Here is a 20,523-nt window from a genome sequence, read left to right as displayed (position 1 = left end):
ACAGAATATCCCCCAAAAAGAAGATCCTGCTTTTCCCGAGCCGAGGACTTCTCATCCCATAGCAGTCGAGTAGCTTATACATGTACATCAGTCCAACACTCCCAAAGCATACCGTTCATCTTACTCTGAACACCAAAATCCTTCAACATGCTTCATCTAGTATGTAAAGTATAAATATTGTTGGATTTATGTTCCTTAAAAGTAAGGAAGACAAAAATAAAGTGAATAACTAATGATGCATCACCCTTTTCCCAGGATTTGTAGCCATAAATTAAAATTAAAATGAGTAAATTATGCACAGCAACTCTCAATTTTCAAAATGCACATATTGTTCCAGCTGCTGCAGGATGGCTACAGATATCAAATAAACCCAAAAGGACAGAATCCTCACCACAAACCTATGTGGACAACAAAAAGATCATCTATAATGACATCATTGCAAAACCTCAGATGACAGTGGCAGTCGTGTTATCATAATTACTGGAATATAGCAGTTACACGATGGAGTTAATGAGGTTTGGGAGAAGTACATCATCTTTAATACGCGACTACAAAGGCTCACATTATGCTAGAAATCCTGGGTAAACATCATTTAAAATGATCAAATTAGTTTGGACACTGTGCTGTCCATCATGCGTCTCTCTCTGCACTCACTGGGCGCTCCGCAGTCGCAGCACACGTCATTCCCCGTCATCCTCTTGACCTCTCCCAGGATCGCTTTGGTCAACTCCTGCACGATGTTGTTCTCTCCGACATGCTGGTCCCCTTTGAAGGCCCGATTCAACGCCTCCTCCTTACTGTTCTGGAGCACCGAGATCCAGCTGGAGGAAGGAGGAGAGAATAATGACAGCGAAGTAGAGGGAGGAGAAGGCGAGAGTCGGTTGAGGGGTGGAGATGAGAGAAGCCGAAGCAGAAAGAAATGTGAGGGAAAGGAGGAGGGTGTTTAAAGGGGGAGAGAAGGCGGGAGTTAAAGGCAGTTAATAGCCAGGAGGTGGAAGGTAAAGACAGGGCCCAGCGACGGAAATGTGTGGAAAGGGAGGTGGTAAACAGGACGCACACACACACCTACCCACACCCACACACAAGGAACATGCACTTACATCTGACAGTCCTGGTCGTCCTCGGCCTGAAAGTGATACGTTCTGTCATCTGAAACAGAGAAATGGACCCAACAGAAGAGACAAGTGGGAGAGGAAAGAGGAGAGAACATGAATCAAAGAGCAGTGGAGACAGGAAGAAGCTCACAGCGACTTCCTGCAGAGGGCATTACATTATCAGGTCAAACTGCTGAACGGAAAACAAGTAAAAACTCTGATTCCTGTCTTCAGGTGTGAATCACTCAGAAACAACCGGGGAGAACCGTTTTCACCCCTGTAAATCCAAAGCAACGGAAATGTTGGGTCCCCTCCTCCAGCTTAGTGCCATTATCTCTCACAGCGCAGGTGGAAACACTGTCCATCTTCATCTTAAATGAAGCTCAATGTTAGTTAGAGGAGCAGAGGAGGAGGAGCAGAGGAGGTCTTCCTCATCCAGGACAGAATAAGCAACGCAATAACCTGATCATGTTCAGTCATACATATGATCATATTTGTTGTGCACAGCTTAATAAATGATGTTACTTAACCATATTTATTTGACAAACAGACTGCATCGGGAAAAAACAAGCAAATAATGCCAACGATTATTTTACTTTTGCAGAAATTATTCTTGAATATCGTCAATAGTGGGAAAGAAATAATGAATATCATAATTCCTCAGACACTGAAAGCTTTTTGTTCCCAGTTTTGCTGCTAGATACTAGAAGTATGTGCTGGATGTTTCTAAATAAATACAAACAGATACAAAATCCACACGACTGCACAATAAATCTTTAAAGCTGCCATCTGGCTGGATGGAGCTCATTAAAATGACACATCGTAGTCCAGCACGTACAGATTGGGGAGAAAGACGGCGAGACGCAGACACAAAGGCAGCGAAACAAGAGGGCCGAACTTACGGGATATGAGGTCGAAGCTTCTCTTCTCTTCGGGGTTGTGTTTCACCTGGCAGGTGAGCAGGTTGAGTTTCGCTGGCGGCCGGTTAGCCTGACAGACGGAGAGAGAGAGAGAGAGAGAGAGAGAGAGAGAGAGAGGAAGCGTTGTGTTTCACCATATCCGACGGCTGCTGCAGCCAAACGACGTTTGAGATAAGACGCTATGTGTAAGATGAGCCGCGTCAGGGAGACGAGGCGACCGGGCCAGAGCTGCTTCTTCATATGGGAACGAACACAACTGGAGGCAGCGATGCGAGGAGAATATTAACGTGTAAACTCTGCTTTCTGTTAATATATCTTATTATATTATATATATTAACAAGGCCCGGGACCCCCACCTGACGTGGACACTTATCTCGCCCCCACACCTCAAGCCTGTGTTATGTTAACACACACTGCACATCCACTTTTGCACTCCTGCCCTGCTTTTTGTATTGTAGTACTTATTGTGTTTGTATGTTTTATGTTCACTGTATGCACCTATACACCAGAACAAATTCCAGGTAGGTGTAAACCTACTTGGCAATAAATACTATTCTGATTTATACACTACCGTTCAAAAGTTTGGGGTCACTTAGAAATGTCTTTATTTTTCAAAGAAAAGCACTGTTTTTTTCAATAAAGATAACATTAATCAAAAATACACTCTATACATTGTTAATGTGGTAAATGACTATTCTAGGTGGAAACGTCTGGTTTCTAATGAAATATCTCCAGAGGTGTATAGAGGCCCATTTCCATCAACTATCACTCCAGTGTTCTAATGGTACATTGTGTTTGCTAATCGCCTTAGAAGACTAATGTCTGATTAGAAAACCCGTGCAATTATGTTAGCACAGCTGAAAACAGTTATGCTGGTGATATAAGCTATACAACTGGCCTTCCTTTGAGCTTGAAGTACAAAATTAATACTTCAAATATTAATCATTATTTCTAACCTTGTCAATGTCTTGACTATATTTTCTATTCAATTCATTTGATAAATAAAAGTGAGTTTTCATGGAAGACACGAAATTGTCTGGATGACCCCAAACTTTTGAACGGTCGTGTATATATATGGTTTATGGGTGAAGAAAATGACCGGCTCAGGAGAACAACACCGTCATGCGTGTGACTAAATGAAGCACGTATGGAAGGATGTGTCAATGCATCTTAAGTGTGCATTTACACAAACACATGGATCCTGTCTCGTGGGACAGAAAGGCGTTGGTGTATTCTTACTGTGCCGTGTGAGATGGTGAGGAACCCGTTCTTCGCCGTGCACTTTCTCTTCTGCCACACTTTCCTCAAGCTACGACACACAGAAGACGCTTCGTTAGCAAGTCAAATAGACAGTGACCTCTGAGAGCAGACACTCACAATGTGATCACATTAAAGTACAGAATACATGCATTAGTGATGACTATAATAAGCCAAAAACACGAGAGGACCTGCTGCTTTCCTGTGTTTTTTATAGAACTGAAAAATAAAATCTTTTGGACGGTTAAAACCAGCAATGGGCTCTGGGGAATTATGATGGGCATGTCAGTCATTTTATAGATTTAACAATTAATAGATAACACAAGAAAGTAATCAGCAGGTTAAATCATAAGAAAAATCATAATTATATTACCGGGTATTGTAATATTTAAACAAATTCTGAAATGTACGCTTTTTGACTTGATTTAATCGAAATATTCACTTTGTTCTACAAAATACAAATTAATTTGGTCACAACATTAATTTGGTTCCATGCCATAATAACATTGGCATAAAATCCAAAAGCGGGAAACGAGCAAAGAAAAACAAAAGATATCAGAAATCCTAAATTAAAAAGGTAGATGCAAGCATATTCTGAAACAGTAGAAGAGAAGAGGTTATCGTAATAGTTCTCCTACTCCGTTTATATACAGAACACGAGTATTTATATCACCTGCAGAACCTCAACTGATCTTTGAGAGTGATTTCAAACGCTCACCCGTCACTTTTTTTTAAAAGGTACCCGCTGCGCTCTGTGCCGTGCTCCTTGTTGCCCCGCGGTTGGTGCAGGCTGTAGGTGGTGCTCGGCCGCACCTGGGATTCCTGGAAAAACACACAAACACAGCAAAGAAATTAGAGGCTTTAAACAACCTTTAAAAAAATTAAAAGCAGGCATGTAGGATTTACAAATTCTAATTGCAGTCATTGAGAGCCACTGGAGCGATACATGACTCAGATGTACGCTTTGCTTCAGAGTCTCCTGCTCCTGAGAATTTGGAAGCAAGTAGGAACAACAAAATAAGATTGCTGCTGGGAGCCTGAATGGTTTTCTACACATGGGGATAAGAAAACAAGAGGAGCTTTGACCCCTCTGAATTAGAATCTGCAACAGCAGATGTCCAAAAGCTGTCATGTTATTCTCATATGCCACTCTGAAAGGATTAAATCACATTTACATTACATGCCCGGATGCAGTTTTAACCGATTTAACCTTGACTAGAATACAATCAACTGGATTTTTCTTGAGATAATCAGGTTTGACTGTAGCGTAAAAACAACCGCCAAAAAAAGACCAAACAAAGGCCAGGGTTCTGTATGAATGACGTCATCTCCACTCTGAAATCGTGAAGACAGGAATGCAGCTCCAGCTTTTCTCATTAAAAAGTCATTAAACATTTTTTTTTTTTTTTTAAAGCACAACTAAAATGAATCAAAAGCACTGAAACATGACAATAACATATTAAAAGAAAAAGCATATGCTGCTGTAAAATAACACACACACAACTATTAATCTAGCACTGCAACTGAAGCAACACCTCAATGAAAACAGAATAACCACAGATATGTTTTTCTTTCATCAAGAAATCCACTTACTCTCCTGGACTTGTTTCACAAAAGATAGAGGACAGAGGAGGCAGCGAAGGAAAGAAGAAAACAGGCATCAGGTTAGACCAGCAGCGGCTGTCGCCTGCAGCATGTTTAATGTTCTCTAAGCACTAGAGTCAAACAAAGATGTCCACTCAATGGGGAGAAAATGGATAGCAGCAATAATATGTATGATCAACAGACTCATTGAAGAAAGAGATTTTTATCAGATATTTCCCCTTAAACAGCCGATATATGGTCGTGTGGAAACAACCCTGATAGTCTTATGCAAGGATTGTCCGGAAGAAGTCTAATATGATTTAAGAGCAGGTCTATAGGAACTAGGAAGATTGAAATGTGATATTTCACCGACGTGTTCTTTGACATTGAAAGGTCACAGAGGACGTTGAGCGCTCACCTCTTTCTGCTCCACCTGCAGCGCCGTCTTGAGGACGTCTCGTAACCGAGTCAGCTGCTTCCGCTCCTCATCCTGCACCTGCTTTATCTGCCATGGAGGAAAGATGGAGAAAGTGACGGAACAGAGGAGGAGCACACCACGAAGTTTATACGACATGAACGTCAAGTGAAAGGAAAGGAGATACCCGAGCGGTTGGTTTTCTCACCGTGTGCAGATCGGTGGCCAGTTTCTCGATGGAGGGCTTCAGGTTGTCCACAGCTTTCAGACCATCCTGAAAGAAACTGAACAGGGAGCACGTGAAGTGAACAACGCACCTGCACCGCAGCCACAGAATGGGTCTGCATTTATATGCGAGCGCCTTACACTACCGTTCAAAAGTTTGGAGTCACTTAGAAATGTCTTTATTTTTCAAAGAAAAGCGCCGTTTTTTCAATAAAGATTACATTAATCAAAAATACACACTATACATTGTTAATGTGGTAAATTAATATTCAAGGTGGAAACATCTGGTTTCTAATGAAATATCTCCAGAGGTGTCTAGAGGCCCATTTCCATCAACTATCACTCCAGTGTTCTAATGGTACATTGTGTTTGCTCATCACCGTAGAAGACTAATATCTGATTAGAAAACCCTTGTGCAATTATGTTAGCACAGCTGAAAACAGTTATGCTGGTGATATAAGCTAAACAACAGGCCTTCCTTTGAGCTTGAAGTTTGAAGAACAAAATTAATACTTCACATATTAATCATTATTTCTAACCTTGTCAATGTCTTGACTATTTTCTATTCAATTTTCAATTCATTTGATGAATAAAAGTGAGTTTTCATGGAAGACACGGAATTGTCTGGATGACCCCAAACTTTTGAACGGTAGTGTATGTTGAAGAACATTGCCTAATAACAAATCAAAAGGCAAATCCTCTTTGTCTTACTTGCACTGTGCGTGGAAGTACTTGATGAGGTTCTGCAGCAGGTCCACCCCTTTCTTGATTTTGATCTCATTGACTTTGAGGAGATACTGTAAACATATTGAATTCAGATTTTTTTTTATTCACACAGGGTGAGGCCAGGTTCACTCCGAGAGAAAAAAAACTCTGACTCCATCTCAAACATATGCATCCCTTTCATCTCACAGCCAGAAGCTTCAAAGTAAAAGTCTTCATCTTTCAACTCGAGCTTCATTTAAGTAAAACATCAAAGAGGTCCAGACCACACCAACATACTGAATGGATTCTGAATTCCAAAAGGCTATAAACCCATTCGGAGATATACAACCTTTACCCAAGTCTGACAGAACTTTTAGGGACATAGTCAGTCTAAAAAATAAAAATAAATTCTACTTCCTGTTTGATGCAATTTCTGAAAGTAGGAATTCCATTGTTCACATTTTACAGTGCATATTACATTTTTAAAATTAAACTTTCATTATAAATCACTAGTTAAGCTAAGACATTTGAAAGAAACCGTGAAGACATTGTTAATAATTCGTCGACTAACCTCGCACATCTGCAGCTGGAAGAATCTCCTCTCCTTCTCCATCTCCTCAGCGATTTCTGCCCCACTGATTTCCGTCCTGATCATCCCGTGCTGCCTGGCGTGCTCCTTCTTCTCCTTCTCTATCTTGGTGCTGGTAGGAAATGACATCACAGGGGTCAAAGAGTACACGCACATCCACGACAATACAATAAACGCGGGGCGCGGAGAGTGTGGTATTGTGTAAAATCAGCCCTATTGCTATCCTGCAGATGAAATGGAGGCCTTGAGAAGCCTGTGGTTTCTAATGGTTATCGGTTAGAGATGGTTGGTGAAGCTATAAAGTTAGAAGTAAACAGGTAGTAAGCTAATTCAAAATAAAGACTTGTTTGATCTTCATTTCTGTTATTTCCCTGTCAAACAATAAAGCTAAAGAAGTCTTGACAGAAAACAATATTTTAGAGTTTAGCATTTCCAGAGTTACAATTTATTGAAATAAATATATTTGCACATCTGCATTGATACCACTGAGACTGTTGTGGAAAAAATAGTTCCATGTTGCTTGGACCTCTTAAGTCAGAATCGTCAAGTGAGAAATCTGCACTCAGCTCATCGGCTTTTGGAAGATGTCCAACAAGAACTTGTTTCTTGTTGTTCCTCACTGACGATGGCAGTTTGACCCAGATCATAAAGCAGACACAAATGAGCAGATGTTAGCCAGGGGGGGAACACATAACTCAGCCGTCTTTATTCCCACAGCTAATGTCTGTTATAATTATTCCTATGCATAGTTGGGTAATTTTAAAGTTGAGTTAATACATCTAGAGCTGCTAAGGGCCGAGTGTGGGATTAGGGTTAAAAAAAAGGAAAGCACGAGTAAATGATATTTGTAGTTAAAGATTGTAATCATCGTTTCATGCAACAGATTACCTGACAGACCATGCAACAGAGCATTGTTTCAAATAAGCTGTGGTTCCGACAGCGTATCTCCTACAAAAAGGATGCAGCAGCTTGTTCCCTCCCGGAGAGACGGGGAGAAGCCAATCGAGAGCTGTTCCGCCTGGGTCATGTGCATCAAGACAGACTTCACTCCCTCATTAACTCTTATCCGTTTAACTCAAATGGTAATTCCACAACTAAACTTTAAAAGGAGGGAAAATCTAAATGGTGGAGCTGCACGAGTCATCTTCGAAAACATATTCCTATAATATTAAACTTCCAACGAGTCATAAAGGAATAGGCTACTGAAGGAAGACATTTCTGGGAAACACACGTTATTTGCTTACTTACCGAGGGTTAAAAGAGACGCTTTGTTTTTTTAATGTATTTCAGTCTGTATGCAAAGTGAAGCCAACTGTCACCTGGCTGGAGCTTCATATGGAAACAAAGACATTGAAATGGTACTTAGTTTCCCATCCAACTACAGCAAGGAAGCAAATAAGTGTTTTCTGAATTTTCTAACTATTCCTTTTCAACTGCTTTGATATCTTCAATTAAAAAGAAGCAAAAATAAAGAATATTCTTCTGTATTATTGCGGTTGCACAGTATCTGGTGTCATGTGTCAGTTGGCACGTGCACACAGGCCGTGTGAGATGGTGCTGCGAACGAAAGTAGCTTTGACTTTGTTTGTTTGTTTAATGACGTCATCTGCGAGACGAGGTGGGAAAAGGCAGTTGATGCTTTTCCCCCCTTTGAAAAGGGAATTTTTCTTTTTTGCCAAGGTGTTAGGCTGGCAAGCCAGAAATAAACAGACTAAGTTCATTTTTGGTTATACATTTGTCATTTAGCCAGTGCATAAAAGCCACATTCAAAGTCCTTATGAGAACACTGTGGGCCTTTGTCAGCATGTGAAGCCTCAGCCCTGACGGCGTCACAGCATCATCAGAGCTGCGACTGATAGAGAGACACATGTTAGCCAGGCATGTTGGCAGCCAGCCAAACTGACAGGTGTTCAACTAATGATCGGGCTGAGAATCCAGTCACTTTCCGTTCAGTCAGTTCAGGAAGCACTCCCCTCCCCCATTAGGAAATAAAGACGGAAGAATCTGGAGTTTTTAAAGACATTCTGCATTCATACTGAGGAAAGATGCGTCTGATTTAGTAATCACAAACACGCTTCCTGAATTAACAGCCTTCACAGTGAGACAACCCCCAACCTGGAGACGAACAACTGAATCTGAACTTGGGTGTCATGTGCAAAGAGCTAGAAAATCAAATTAGGGAATCAGAAATCAATGCCCTGTCGAGACAAAATGATTGATCTTTTTTGTGTGTGTCTGAGCATATAATAACAGCAGATCAGAGAAGGCCATTGATGAAGAAGAGCAGTAAGATACATTGGGGTGTTTGGGTGCTTTTTCTAAATCAAGCAGAAAACTGGACTCTACTGATGTCTTCCGTTCTCCATCAATAGATTCAAATCATAAGAATAAATTGGGACGGTCAGGAACAGTCACATCACATCCGGCAGTACAAAGCCAGTACTGTCTGACCGACACGGTTTGGAGAGAAGATGTAATACCCTTTCAGTAAAGAATGTCCTTTGCAGCTTGTAAAATATATGAAAGGGCTATAAAAAAAAGTCATGTGTTCTTTGCATGCACAGTGTTAATGGTGTGACGGTGGAAATGGTGTCTGGAGGTGGAGAAGTGATGGTTATTCACACTATAGAGGATGTGACAGATTATCTCAAGTGTGGGGGGGGGGGGGGGGGGGTTAGTCAAGACACACACTGCACATTTCCTTTTCATAATCTTAGTGACAAGAAAAGACTTTAGTTTCATCTGCGGAATTGAGGAATTCAAACTAATGACGACCGGGTGATGTTGCACACAGTTAACCAATCTACTAACAAACTGGTTCTAGAGATGAAGAGTATTCACAGGAAGTTTCTTACACTTTTGTTTCGTAGTCCTTCCAGGCTTTGTCAAAAGGCTTTTTCAGATCCTGTGAAAAACAAGCAGAACACTTAAATTAATCAACAGAAAATCACTAAAGATGCTTTGATACGACTGAACACTGCAGAATAGATGTAAATGGACATGTGGTGAGACTCGTTCGTCAACTGCAGAGTAAAGAATGAGCTTTCAATTTCATCTATATTGATATCTGATCCATTGTTTCATCTATTTAGCAGGAAAAATCCTTCTAGTTTCACAAATGTGGAGATTTGATGCTTTTCTCCATTTTATATCATTGCAAAGTGAACATCTTTTGGGTTTTAAGATGTCACTTTGTGCCCTGGGAACTTCCTCATTGTATTTTACATTTTAGATGCATTTAAGAACAACATCAACATAAGGCAACCAGGATTTTTTAAAGATGACACGATAATCACTCTCACTGCTTAATATCCGCCACATGTTCAGAAAACATACTTTTATTTCTCAATGAGCAAGTGTGTGTGTGTGTGTCTAAACACGATGCGACACATAGCTAACTGAATCCTCCTTCTCACAGCTGTCCCAGCAGGGATCTGGGCGAGGTGACTGTCGAGGGTTTTTCTGAAGGCAAGAGCGCGGTGAACGTGTTCTTGGCATTCGTAATGCGATCCCTTTGGTCACGTCGACAGCGCCGATGTCTCATCATCACGGTTGCGCTTTCAACAGCTGCTCGAGCAAAGCGCTCGATTAAACACCATCCCCAACACTGCGTTGCTGATTAAAACAGGAATTTAAAAAAAACAGAAGCAGACATTACTCGGTGCAATTGGCCGTGACGTTCCATGGAAAATGTAATTAATTAATTGTTGCCTGAAACCAGAGCGACGAGAAAATCAGCTCAACAGCACGCAACAATAACAACAAATAATCAAGAGAATTATATAACATTGAACTCAAATGTTCTCTTTCCAAAAACTACCGTAAGCTCCAGCTGCATCCAGGTGCCGTCGTCCTGTGTATATGTTCCCATCGTGGATCCTGCCTGTTTTCGACCCTGCCTGCCTGCCCTGACCGACGATCCTCTGCCTGCCCCTTTTGGACCTTGTTGTTTTTGTTGTAACCTGTTTTTTGCCTCATTAAAGAGCGCCTTTTTGTTATTCAAGTTTCGATCCGGCTTGTTTCTCTGAGCATGAGCTCCTGCACCTCGCTCCCTGTGGCGTCGGCGTGACAGAAAAAGCTGAAAGTGAAACGCCAAAGTGAAAGAACAAGCAAAGAAAAATGCCAACGCCAATGAGGAAGCTACTAAAAGAATGTACTGTAGGTTAAGAGAGAGCCAGAGAGAAAAACAGAGGTTGAGCGGAAGGAAATGTCAGAAAGTGCTAACAATGGCTAAAAATACCAGAATCAGGCATCGCTGGGCCAGGAATAGCCGAGCAGAATAAGCCAAAGCACGGGGCAAATAACTCAGACAGCAGCGAGCTCCTAGCATCCCGATTCCCTGTCTGCCTGAGTCCAAAGGACGGAGGAGGAATATCGTGCCCTTGACAGGGGCCTCCTTTGGCAGATGAATCGCCTCTTCCTACCTACGACCACACATGTCCAGGAATAGCACTTCCTGGTACACATTCCGCACACCATTTCCCACCGCAGCAACGATGGACTTCACCTGGTCAGCACCGAAGGCTTTAGTGTGCATCCGGAACACTTTAGAGTTTGAACTCTTATGAAAGGATCAGTTCACCCACATTACAAAAAAAACACTTTCAGTCCAAATAAGTTGCATCTAATATCATCGCAAACACAACGGCAGCATCGAGCTGGAAATAAAGAATAGTCGTCATTTTCTGTTTGAAGAATGAATTCAAAACAAGTATCACAATGGTTGCAGATTATTTCTCGATTTAACAATTGTTAATTGACTAAATATTGCTCTGGCTAATCCAGACCACAGGGTGGAACGTCCATATAGAAAGTATTAAGCAACAAGGAAATTTTTACCAGATTTTACCATCATTTCTTTTAAATGTCATATTAGGAGACGAGGCAGAAACCTAGGACACGAGACATGTCAAAACCTGAACAAATAAAAGCAACATCTGCCCGGCTAGAAGTAAATGTGCTTTGTTATAATTTAGTTGGACTGAATGAATCTGAATGTGCTACTTCTGCTGTTTGCTAACCCTTACTTCAGTAACGGTACAAACTAGCGTCGCTGCTGATGTTTTAGTTGATAGCAGAGTGTGCTAACTAGTTTAGTTTAGTTCGATCAGCAAAATATACAAAAATCTAAATTCAACAAAAGAAAGTGGCTGACCGAAAGGGTCAAGGCTGAAGCTATCAAGCTTAGAAGTGCCCTAACCTATAATTTCACAAAAGAACTTATTTCAGAGAACCATATACATATACCTATATATATATTAGGACTGTCAGCGTTAACGCGTTAATCTATGAGATTAATTTGGCCGCGTTAACGCACTAAAATATTTTAATGCAATTAACGCAACTTTTTTAAATATTTTTTTATATACTTTATTAATCCACAAGGGGAAATTAGTTCTCTGCATTTAACCCATCCTTAATTATTAAGGAGCAGTGGGCTGCAGTGATGCGCCCGGGAAACAACTGGGGGTTCAGTGCCTTGCTCAAGGACACTTCGACTTGCTTCCGGTGTTCGTTGAAGTTTTTACACTCCTCTGAGTGTCAAACCGCGGCAGTACGGTTTGACACTGTTTACGTTTTTAAAACAATTATTTCTCCGCGAAAATAAGGAGCAGAAATCAGTTTAACTCGTGGATGAATCAGTCGGGTTTCCTCCTGCTCCTCCTTCCTCCCGTCTCCCCCTCTGATACACAGAGGAACGAAGGGCGACGTGTCGGGACACGCGGCGCGGAAAGAACTTGTCACACGAAACCTTCAACGTGATTTGTCAATCCGTTTGTCTGTCAACTTTCTGTGAAAAAAACAACCAATGAACACTCAGTAAATCACAAAGGACCTCCCACCTCACAGGTTAGGCTCATTTAGCAGCCTGTCAGTCAGAGAGCAGAGAACACGGCGCGAGGACAATGAGCCTCATTTCAGAGCTGAGATTGTTCTGGAATGTTTGATGTAGGACACGTGGGGGTGTGTCACATGCAAAAGACTGTAAACGGTGAATTTAATTTATTTTGTAAAATGTATAAAATGCCCCCAGCCTCCAGAGGGTTAACGTGACATATGTGAATGTCAGTCAGTTACCAAGGCCACTGGTTCTGCTGCTGCTCAATGTTAAAGATGACAGGACCAATGGGGTCTCAATATACTTCTTTTTTTTTTACTAATCTGATGTTTCACTGAAGAAACAATTTATCATCCACGATATTAAATACCTCGCTGGCACTTTATATGTAGGAGCCTCTTTGAAAACACAGCTCTGTGTGAAGTTGTCTTTAAAAAGAAGGCAAAAACTTTTAATCGCAATTTCAAAATGTGCGATTAATTAGTTAATTTTTTTTAATCGATTGACAGCCCTAATATATATAGATAAACATATACATATATACACACATAAATACACACACACATACATAAAACAATAAACAAAACTTGTCCCCATTACCCGTTACTTATGATGCTTCATCAATGCTGATACGTCTGTACTTCTCCAGTCATGTCTTTAAATTTTTTCTTGAATATCACCAAATTTTTACTTTCTTTGAAGTCATCAGTTTAACTATTCCACTGTTTCACCCCACAGACAGAGATGCACATGCTTTTTGGAGGCGTATGAACAATTGGCCGTTTGAAATTCCATACTCTCCTTCTCTATCTCTAAAAATCTTTTGAATATTGCCAGGAAGTTAATTAATCAATTAACTAATGAGGAAAATCCTCGATTTGTAATCTGCTCTCATCTAAAATCTCAAACGGCGAGCATGAGAAAGGGGGCAGGATCCCACGGTCCCCCTCCTCACGCGCCACTGACACAAACACAAAGGCAACTATCCAGACACAGGCTGAATGGCGGGAAGCCGATATGACTCATGGCGGGTTACAATCACAGACTGGTCAGGGAGCCGCGGGCGGGAGGGTCGGCTGCGGCCATCGTGACATCATGCCGGCGTCCGTTCTGAAAGTGCACTGCTAGCAGAAATGTTACGCGGACTCAGCACTTTCCAGGAGAGTGTGTTTAACTTCAGTACAAACACGACCGGGTCATCCCGGGCTTTGTACGCTAGTGCTGCACTAACTGAGTAAAGCTCAATATTATTGTCAAACAAAAGCCGTTTTTGACAGAACACGTCGACTGTGAAATACAAATTGCCCTCGGTGGTGAAATGACCACGGAGTGAGACGAGGTACATTTGTATCCGAGTGAGAGCAGTGACGGGTCGCTTGGTGGTAGTCCTGTAATCACGGAGCCGTTAGCGGCGGCCTCCCTCGGGGTTAATTCATCGCACTCATTGCCAAAGACCGCAGCGGCAGAATTATTAACACGCGAGACGAGAGGGAACAATGGCCGCCAGAAAGCCGTCAAGTCCCGAGTTAAATAAGACAATAGGACTGGTGTCTTTTTCAGCCGCCACACAGCTGCAGAGCATTTAAAGATACCACATTGATATTTTATGCATTGAAATTAAATGAAATATACATAACATATTTTTAGACATGTGTATGCAGAAGTAGCTTCTTAAAAAAGAGTTAGTTTAGATCAATAAAGGTGATCATATAAATGGGGAATACGGACATCTACTCAAGTTGTATTTTCTCATCATGTCACAAAAATCTGGTTTTAAAAAGCAAATCATCAATGTTGACACACACTACTCTAAAGATAATAATTTAAATGCATTCCTCATTATTGGCCTCCACATGAACACATTACTGCACACTACTCTCCTCCTTTCTCTCACTGGAGTCTAAACCGCCTTTCATGCAGGTCTGGACTTCTTCCTGCTTCCCCCTCTCCGAACAGGTACTTCCCCCGGGGAGAGGACAGGAGGGAAGAAACGGGATAATGACAGAGGAGGAGGAAGATGATGAAGGGAAAGTGATGGACAAGGGCCTTGGGCCGTGGAGGTGAGCAACAGGTTAGGAGACGGGTGGAGCAGAGAACAAAGACTAATGAGAAATAATCCATAATTTCATTTCTAGATGACTCTCTATCCCTTGTGCTTTATTGTGAGTGTGAGAGTGAGAGTGTGTGTGTGTGTGTGTGTGTGTGTGTGTCCTGAGGTATGAAATAACCAGCAGCTCATTAGCCCCCATGTCACTGGGGTGATGAGATTCATTAGAGGGCTAATGAGAAATACGTGGGTAAGGATTACAGATGTGACTGGCTGCCACAGCCAGAGTGAGGAGGTGGGCAGGAGGGACAGAGTGAAGGAGACAAGGAGAGGAAGAACCATTGAGACAGTGAGGTTACGAAACAGACGAAGAAAGTAAGTCACAGAAGAGGAAATCGAATAGAAAACACCACAGAAGACTAAGAGAGAGAGGGGGAAACAAAAAGACAGATGGAGGTCAAGCCAGAGCAAACCAATACCGCGTCACAGGGACCACCAATGTTTCTATGGCAACAAGCCTCATCAGAGAGCTGGCTTAATTGCATCATACCTCGTTGGAGGCTGCAGCCAATCACGTGCCTGGTGAGTGAAAGGTCACAGACTGCCGACAGACAGCAGCGAGTGGTGATTGTGTTACAGCGCTGCAGACCGTGAACACGCGTCTGGGTTTCGTCCAGGAGGTGGATGCACATGACTGACTGGCCGATGAGCCCTGAACCTGAAGACTGTTTTGGTACAGACCGAAATGCGTCTGTAGCCTCACATCGGGAACTGGTGTCAAGTACTAAAAGCAGGCATTCAATGTCGGGTCAGCTTTGTTTACCTGTTCCCTGATCAGAAATAACTACATGTTGTCCCCCTGGTGGCCTGTGGGTTCAAGACACCATGAACTGCAATGTCTTAACAAGGAGAATAGTTGCATGTTATTTCCCGTCTTTCTCTCCCCCTTCTTCCTATCGAATTTCCAAAATGACTTAAAGAAGAACCGCCTGTTTGTGTTGTGAACCCTGGATCCTTTGCTCAGAAAAAAAGACCCAGATCTTTTGAAAAAAACATGTTGTGACTTGTGAGGTATTAAAACAGTTTTACCGAACCGTCGGTATCGTCTCTGATACTGATGGTTCGGTAAAACTGATACTGATAAGAGCAGCTTGGTATTCATCTCGTCAGCGAGACAGCAGGAGGTCACTGTCGGCAATGATTGTCGAGGTCGCTTCAAACCACTTGGAACCAGCAGAGTAAACTTTACTACGCGGGTGAACTATTCATCCACTTGTACAGCACTTCCTGTGAGGCAGAAAGAAGGGTAACTTACCCCTTTGACTCCCTTCAGGTCTCCTTTCAGCAGGCTGTCCAGAGGAAAGGTGATGATGTTGTTCATGTTTTGGAACTGGAGGAGGGCGAGGAGAGACAGACAGAAAAGAGTTGACGGGTTAAATCAAAAGATTTAAACCTGCAGGAGACTGAAAGTCGGGGGTGCTCAGCGGCACTGAGACGTAATCCTTTTAGTGTGTTGTGCGAGTGTTGAGTGTCCAACAGGAAAAGAGCTAAATAACAAAAGGTAGGCACTGCAGGTAGAAATGCACGCGAGTTTTCAAATCATGTTGTCTTTAGTAAATGATGGTGATGAGAGGCCGAATAAGATAAGAGGGACAATGGGTTCATTATAATTTGCAAAGTTGTTGCTTCTTTCGAAAAGTTTGCCCCCTCTGCAACCATCTTTGAATCGCTTGAATGTTCACTTCATTAGAAGGCAACATTTTAAAGTAAGCTCCTGTGAGCCTCTGTGTAAAGCCTGGAGGGATTACATCTTCACATCCAGGTCAGACGGCAGCTCGTATTTCCTTAATATAAAAGGTGTTGAGATAACGCCAACATGAAATCTCCAGCTCCTGCAGTCGACACTGTGTCCAGGGGGAAGAGACAGGCCTCGCATGAAGGTGTCAGGTTTTTCTAATAAAGCTCTGGCCTCAATACGAAACCCAGCTTCAACAGATCAGGTTGACTTGGATCCAGCAGATATTTGGTGTTGGCCAACACGATGGAAAAACTAGAGCTACATCCCAGAGGGATTCAAGCTCCAGCTGTGTGTGTGTGAGTGAACACACACATTGACTCAAGGGGATACAGACAATTAGAGAGAGGGGGGAAAAAAAATGTTTGGCCCAGAATATTTCACCACTATTCTTAAACCTACAAATACACACACACACACGTTGACTCACCAGGTTCTTGAAGAGCGCAGTGAGCTCCTTGGTGAAGACTGAGAACTTCAGGAAGGCTGAACCCAGATCGGGATCATCTCTGTACACGCAGTTTTCTCCAAACTTCTCCAGGGCCTGAGTGTACTGCTCCTCATTCTCTACATGGGCTGGAAACACAAACACACAGGTCAGCTCTAACAAGTTGTCAGAATTAAAGTAAGGGCTTTTCACTCCGATTGTTTAAAGTCAAAAATCAATCACTGGGTATTAATAATAGATGACAGACTTTCAGTGATCAAAGATCCACTTTCCCGGCGGGTCGATCCTCGCCACAGTTCAGGGTTTTCCAGTGAACTGCCCACCAATGATTAAACCGTCTGCGTCTACTTTTTAACCACGCATTGCAACGTGCGCCGATTCTGCAGCGCTGAATCAGACGGACCTTTTTGGTTTGGAAACACGATAGCACGTGCCGACTTATTATTCAGTGTGAACAACAGCTGCCTTTCTCTGCGTTATGTCACCTTGAATATATTCGGGCTGTGAGTGGAACGAAAGGAGCAACAAACCAAAAGGTGAATTAAATAATATTTTGATCAAGAAATGAGCGACGGCGAAGGAAGGCTGAAGATACAAGAGGAGGAAAAAACTAATGCACTGAATCGAACCCCTAAACTGAACAGCCTCCCAGTCGGTTACCAGTCAGGAGAAAACCCATAAAAAACAGCGATGACCGAAGTCTCCGAGCGTGTCTAAAGTCGACTTAATCTAGCAGAGCCAGGCCGAGATGATTCCACTTAATTCACCCCACGCCAGACTCGGCTGCTGATAACAGCTAATGCCTCTGGGACAGCGGTCGAGCAAAGGATGGGGCACTGGGGACTGTTGCTATGACAACAGTCACTATGAGACGGGACACAGACGATGGAGGGGGGGGGGGGGAGATGTACACTAAAAGACACCTGCTGCCACATCATGACTCAGCTTTGCATCACTCATGCACTCAAAGAGAAGCTCCAGGCTGACAGACGGCAGGTTTATGTATGACGCTGAATAAGCGTGTGTCTCCGCTGCAGAGATATCCAGCATGGGGAAAGCTGAAGTCTGAGTCGCTACCTGCTGACCTCCTCACATCAGACAAATCTAATCTAAACCCCCGTTGAGGTGAAAGATTAAGCTCTTTACGAAGCTCGGAGCACACGTAGTAAAATATGAGTTTTGAAAAGATTCTTGTTTAAAGTACCGGACATTGTTTTTTCACTTTACGCCAAGAAAAAGACATATTATTCCTATTTATTGAATTAATATAAAGGAGAAAAACAATAAATCTTGAACTTGACTAAATAAATGATTATTCAATCATAACTTTGTTGATTTTATCTCAATGATTGTTTGAGGCTTCAGTTTTTTTAAATGTGCATTACTAAAATACAGGAGATGCAGAAATGACCAAATGGAGGATCCAAAATAATTATTCCCATTTAAACTGTGTTCCTTATTTTATTCTACAAGAGGCGAGTAACATTTAAGAAAAGAGAAAGACAAAGTTTATGACCAAAAACATAGAAATTGTCATTTTTAAGCAAAATATTTAAGCAAAATAACCAGCTTCTCAAACAGAAATATCAAGTGGTTTCTTAGCTTGCGGATCCAAAGCAGTGAAGCGTGTGGTGCAGAGATCTAATAAAACTCAATCGCGTGTCAGACACTGAGCCTCGCCACACAACCCGCAGCCTACTGTTTACACATCAGCTCCAGCTGTTCTGCGGGGGCTCCGGGCCGACAGGGCGGTGGCCGGCCGTTGTTTTTGAAGTGGCACATGAGAGCCCTCAGCTCCGCTGCTCGGCGCTGACAAACAGCCTGAACCCCCCAGAGTAACATGTGTATTTATTATAACGTGACCAAACACATCCCACATGCAGTCTGCAGCACACGGCAGCTCTGGACCTCAGTCGTCAGCATCGTCTGCATGACCTGCAGAGCTAGTTTTTGAGTAAGATGGAGGAAGGAACCAAAAGAAGAGACGCACTTTAGATGACACTAAACAAAACCTGCTCTACATGTTGCCTAAACATCTCCAATACACTAACCTGGTGTTGAGGGGCTTTTTTTAAAGAATCATGGGTGTTGCGTGGTTATAAGAGTCACTCTAAACCAGGGGTGCTCACACTTTTTCAGCATGCGAGCTACTTATAATATGTTATTGTGACACGTGTGTTGCCGTCACCAGTAGGTTTCCCCCCCTAAGCACCAAGAAGGACTGAGCAGCCAGAGGTATATTTGGCAATCACTTTTATTGCGACCGCAGACTGTGTCTCTGCTCTCCACGCTGACTCCCGATCTGCTGTCCAGCCAGCTCCTTTATGGAGACAGCCTCAGATACACAAACACATATCAGCTGGACTGATTACCACTCTGATTAGCCATCAGTCCAGCTGATGACAAGCCACAGTTATATATATATTTATTTATTTATATACACACAAACCCTGAAAAAGCAGATTGTCATATTTTGTTTGACTGTAAAAAGTAATTTACAGTGAAAAATTGGAGTAAACTCATGAGCAAGAACAGCTGATGTGGTGACGTCATCAAGTTAGCTGCTGTTCCAATCGCAGAAAGACCGTCCTCCCGTCCTTCGGAGTCTGGACTCCCAAGACCAGACTCCGAAGACCAGACTCCGAAGACCAGACTTCAAAAGAACACAAGTCTGTACTCCGTGTACTTTGAATTGAGAAACGGCTATTGTCACTGTAAATAACCCCTTAAAAGGTGTCTTGTTTCGTGTTGATTGCCTTCTTTTGTATCTGCTTTATTTATTTTTATGTATGCCTTTTTATATTGTATTGTTTTAATGATTCTGTATATGTTTTAATCTACTTCCTCTTAGAGCTAAATCGGACTTTTATTTTGAAATGTTAAAAGGAAGCGCACCTTTATTTTATGTTAAAATTCAAACTTGACGGTACGGCTAAATGTTACGGATGGATGCGCATTTCATATAAAGTTGTAATAGTTTGAATGGTCCCGTATGAGGCTAATGCTCTTACGGTGGTGACAAGGAGGTATTTAAGAAAGATTTTTGGTTCAATTGTATTCGCCGAAAGAAAGAAAATAAAGAAGTTCACCAGCAGTAAGTCTCACGCAGATTCAAATACGGGGATCCGTTACAGTCACCATGGAAACATTGTCACATGACATGTAAGCCTACTCTGGTTCTGTGCCGTGACGTCGCTAGTGAGCAGTGACGTCACGGAGCAGCGAACCAGAGTCTGTAACTAGCAGTGACTTCCAGCAGGAGTTACGTCTGTGAATCTCACAGAAACCCCCCTCCACCCAGGGAAGTGGCTGAATTGGAGAAGGGGGTGGGCGGGCTCTGCTGTGAGATCACAAAACGGGTGGGTGGGAAGGTGATTCTCAGAAATGAGAATTGCCAAGGACTATATATAAAAGAGGAACAAAAAGGGAATTCATTTCTTTCATAAAGAAATTTAAAAAGTGTTCTTGAACACTTTTTGGGGGTGCAAGTGACTTTTTTTTGGTTGCTCCGTCCCGATGCGCGCAGACACGCCGGCATCGGAGCTCTGCGGCACGCGAGACGGCGAGCCGAGAAGTTTTAACGCGACACGTAGAGACTGAAATGA

At 42.4% G+C, this 20,523-nt stretch overlaps 1 protein-coding gene across 3 annotated transcripts in view; it reads right to left on the bottom strand.

Annotated features, from left to right (window-relative positions):
- Window positions 1–20,523, bottom strand: part of asap2a (ArfGAP with SH3 domain, ankyrin repeat and PH domain 2a) — a 70,855-nt gene that overhangs the window by 12,857 nt on the left and 37,475 nt on the right. For all 3 annotated transcript variants that reach the window (XM_056427144.1, XM_056427145.1, XM_056427143.1), the window contains exons 3-14: window positions 16,901–17,046; window positions 15,991–16,065; window positions 9,645–9,694; window positions 6,772–6,901; window positions 6,207–6,292; window positions 5,479–5,554; window positions 5,274–5,360; window positions 3,990–4,093; window positions 3,254–3,323; window positions 1,997–2,084; window positions 1,101–1,149; window positions 655–821 (exon numbers count right to left, since the gene is read on the bottom strand). In XM_056427144.1, the coding sequence (XP_056283119.1) occupies window positions 655–821; window positions 1,101–1,149; window positions 1,997–2,084; window positions 3,254–3,323; window positions 3,990–4,093; window positions 5,274–5,360; window positions 5,479–5,554; window positions 6,207–6,292; window positions 6,772–6,901; window positions 9,645–9,694; window positions 15,991–16,065; window positions 16,901–17,046 (1,128 nt within the window). The remainder of the gene's footprint in view (window positions 1–654; window positions 822–1,100; window positions 1,150–1,996; window positions 2,085–3,253; window positions 3,324–3,989; window positions 4,094–5,273; window positions 5,361–5,478; window positions 5,555–6,206; window positions 6,293–6,771; window positions 6,902–9,644; window positions 9,695–15,990; window positions 16,066–16,900; window positions 17,047–20,523) is intronic.

Source organism: Pseudoliparis swirei, chromosome 11 (assembly GCF_029220125.1).
Source record: "Pseudoliparis swirei isolate HS2019 ecotype Mariana Trench chromosome 11, NWPU_hadal_v1, whole genome shotgun sequence".
In the NCBI taxonomy this organism is placed as follows: domain Eukaryota; kingdom Metazoa; phylum Chordata; class Actinopteri; order Perciformes; family Liparidae; genus Pseudoliparis; species Pseudoliparis swirei.
The sequence above is the reverse complement of the archived record's forward strand: the minus strand, read 5'-3'. Positions and strand labels throughout refer to the sequence as shown.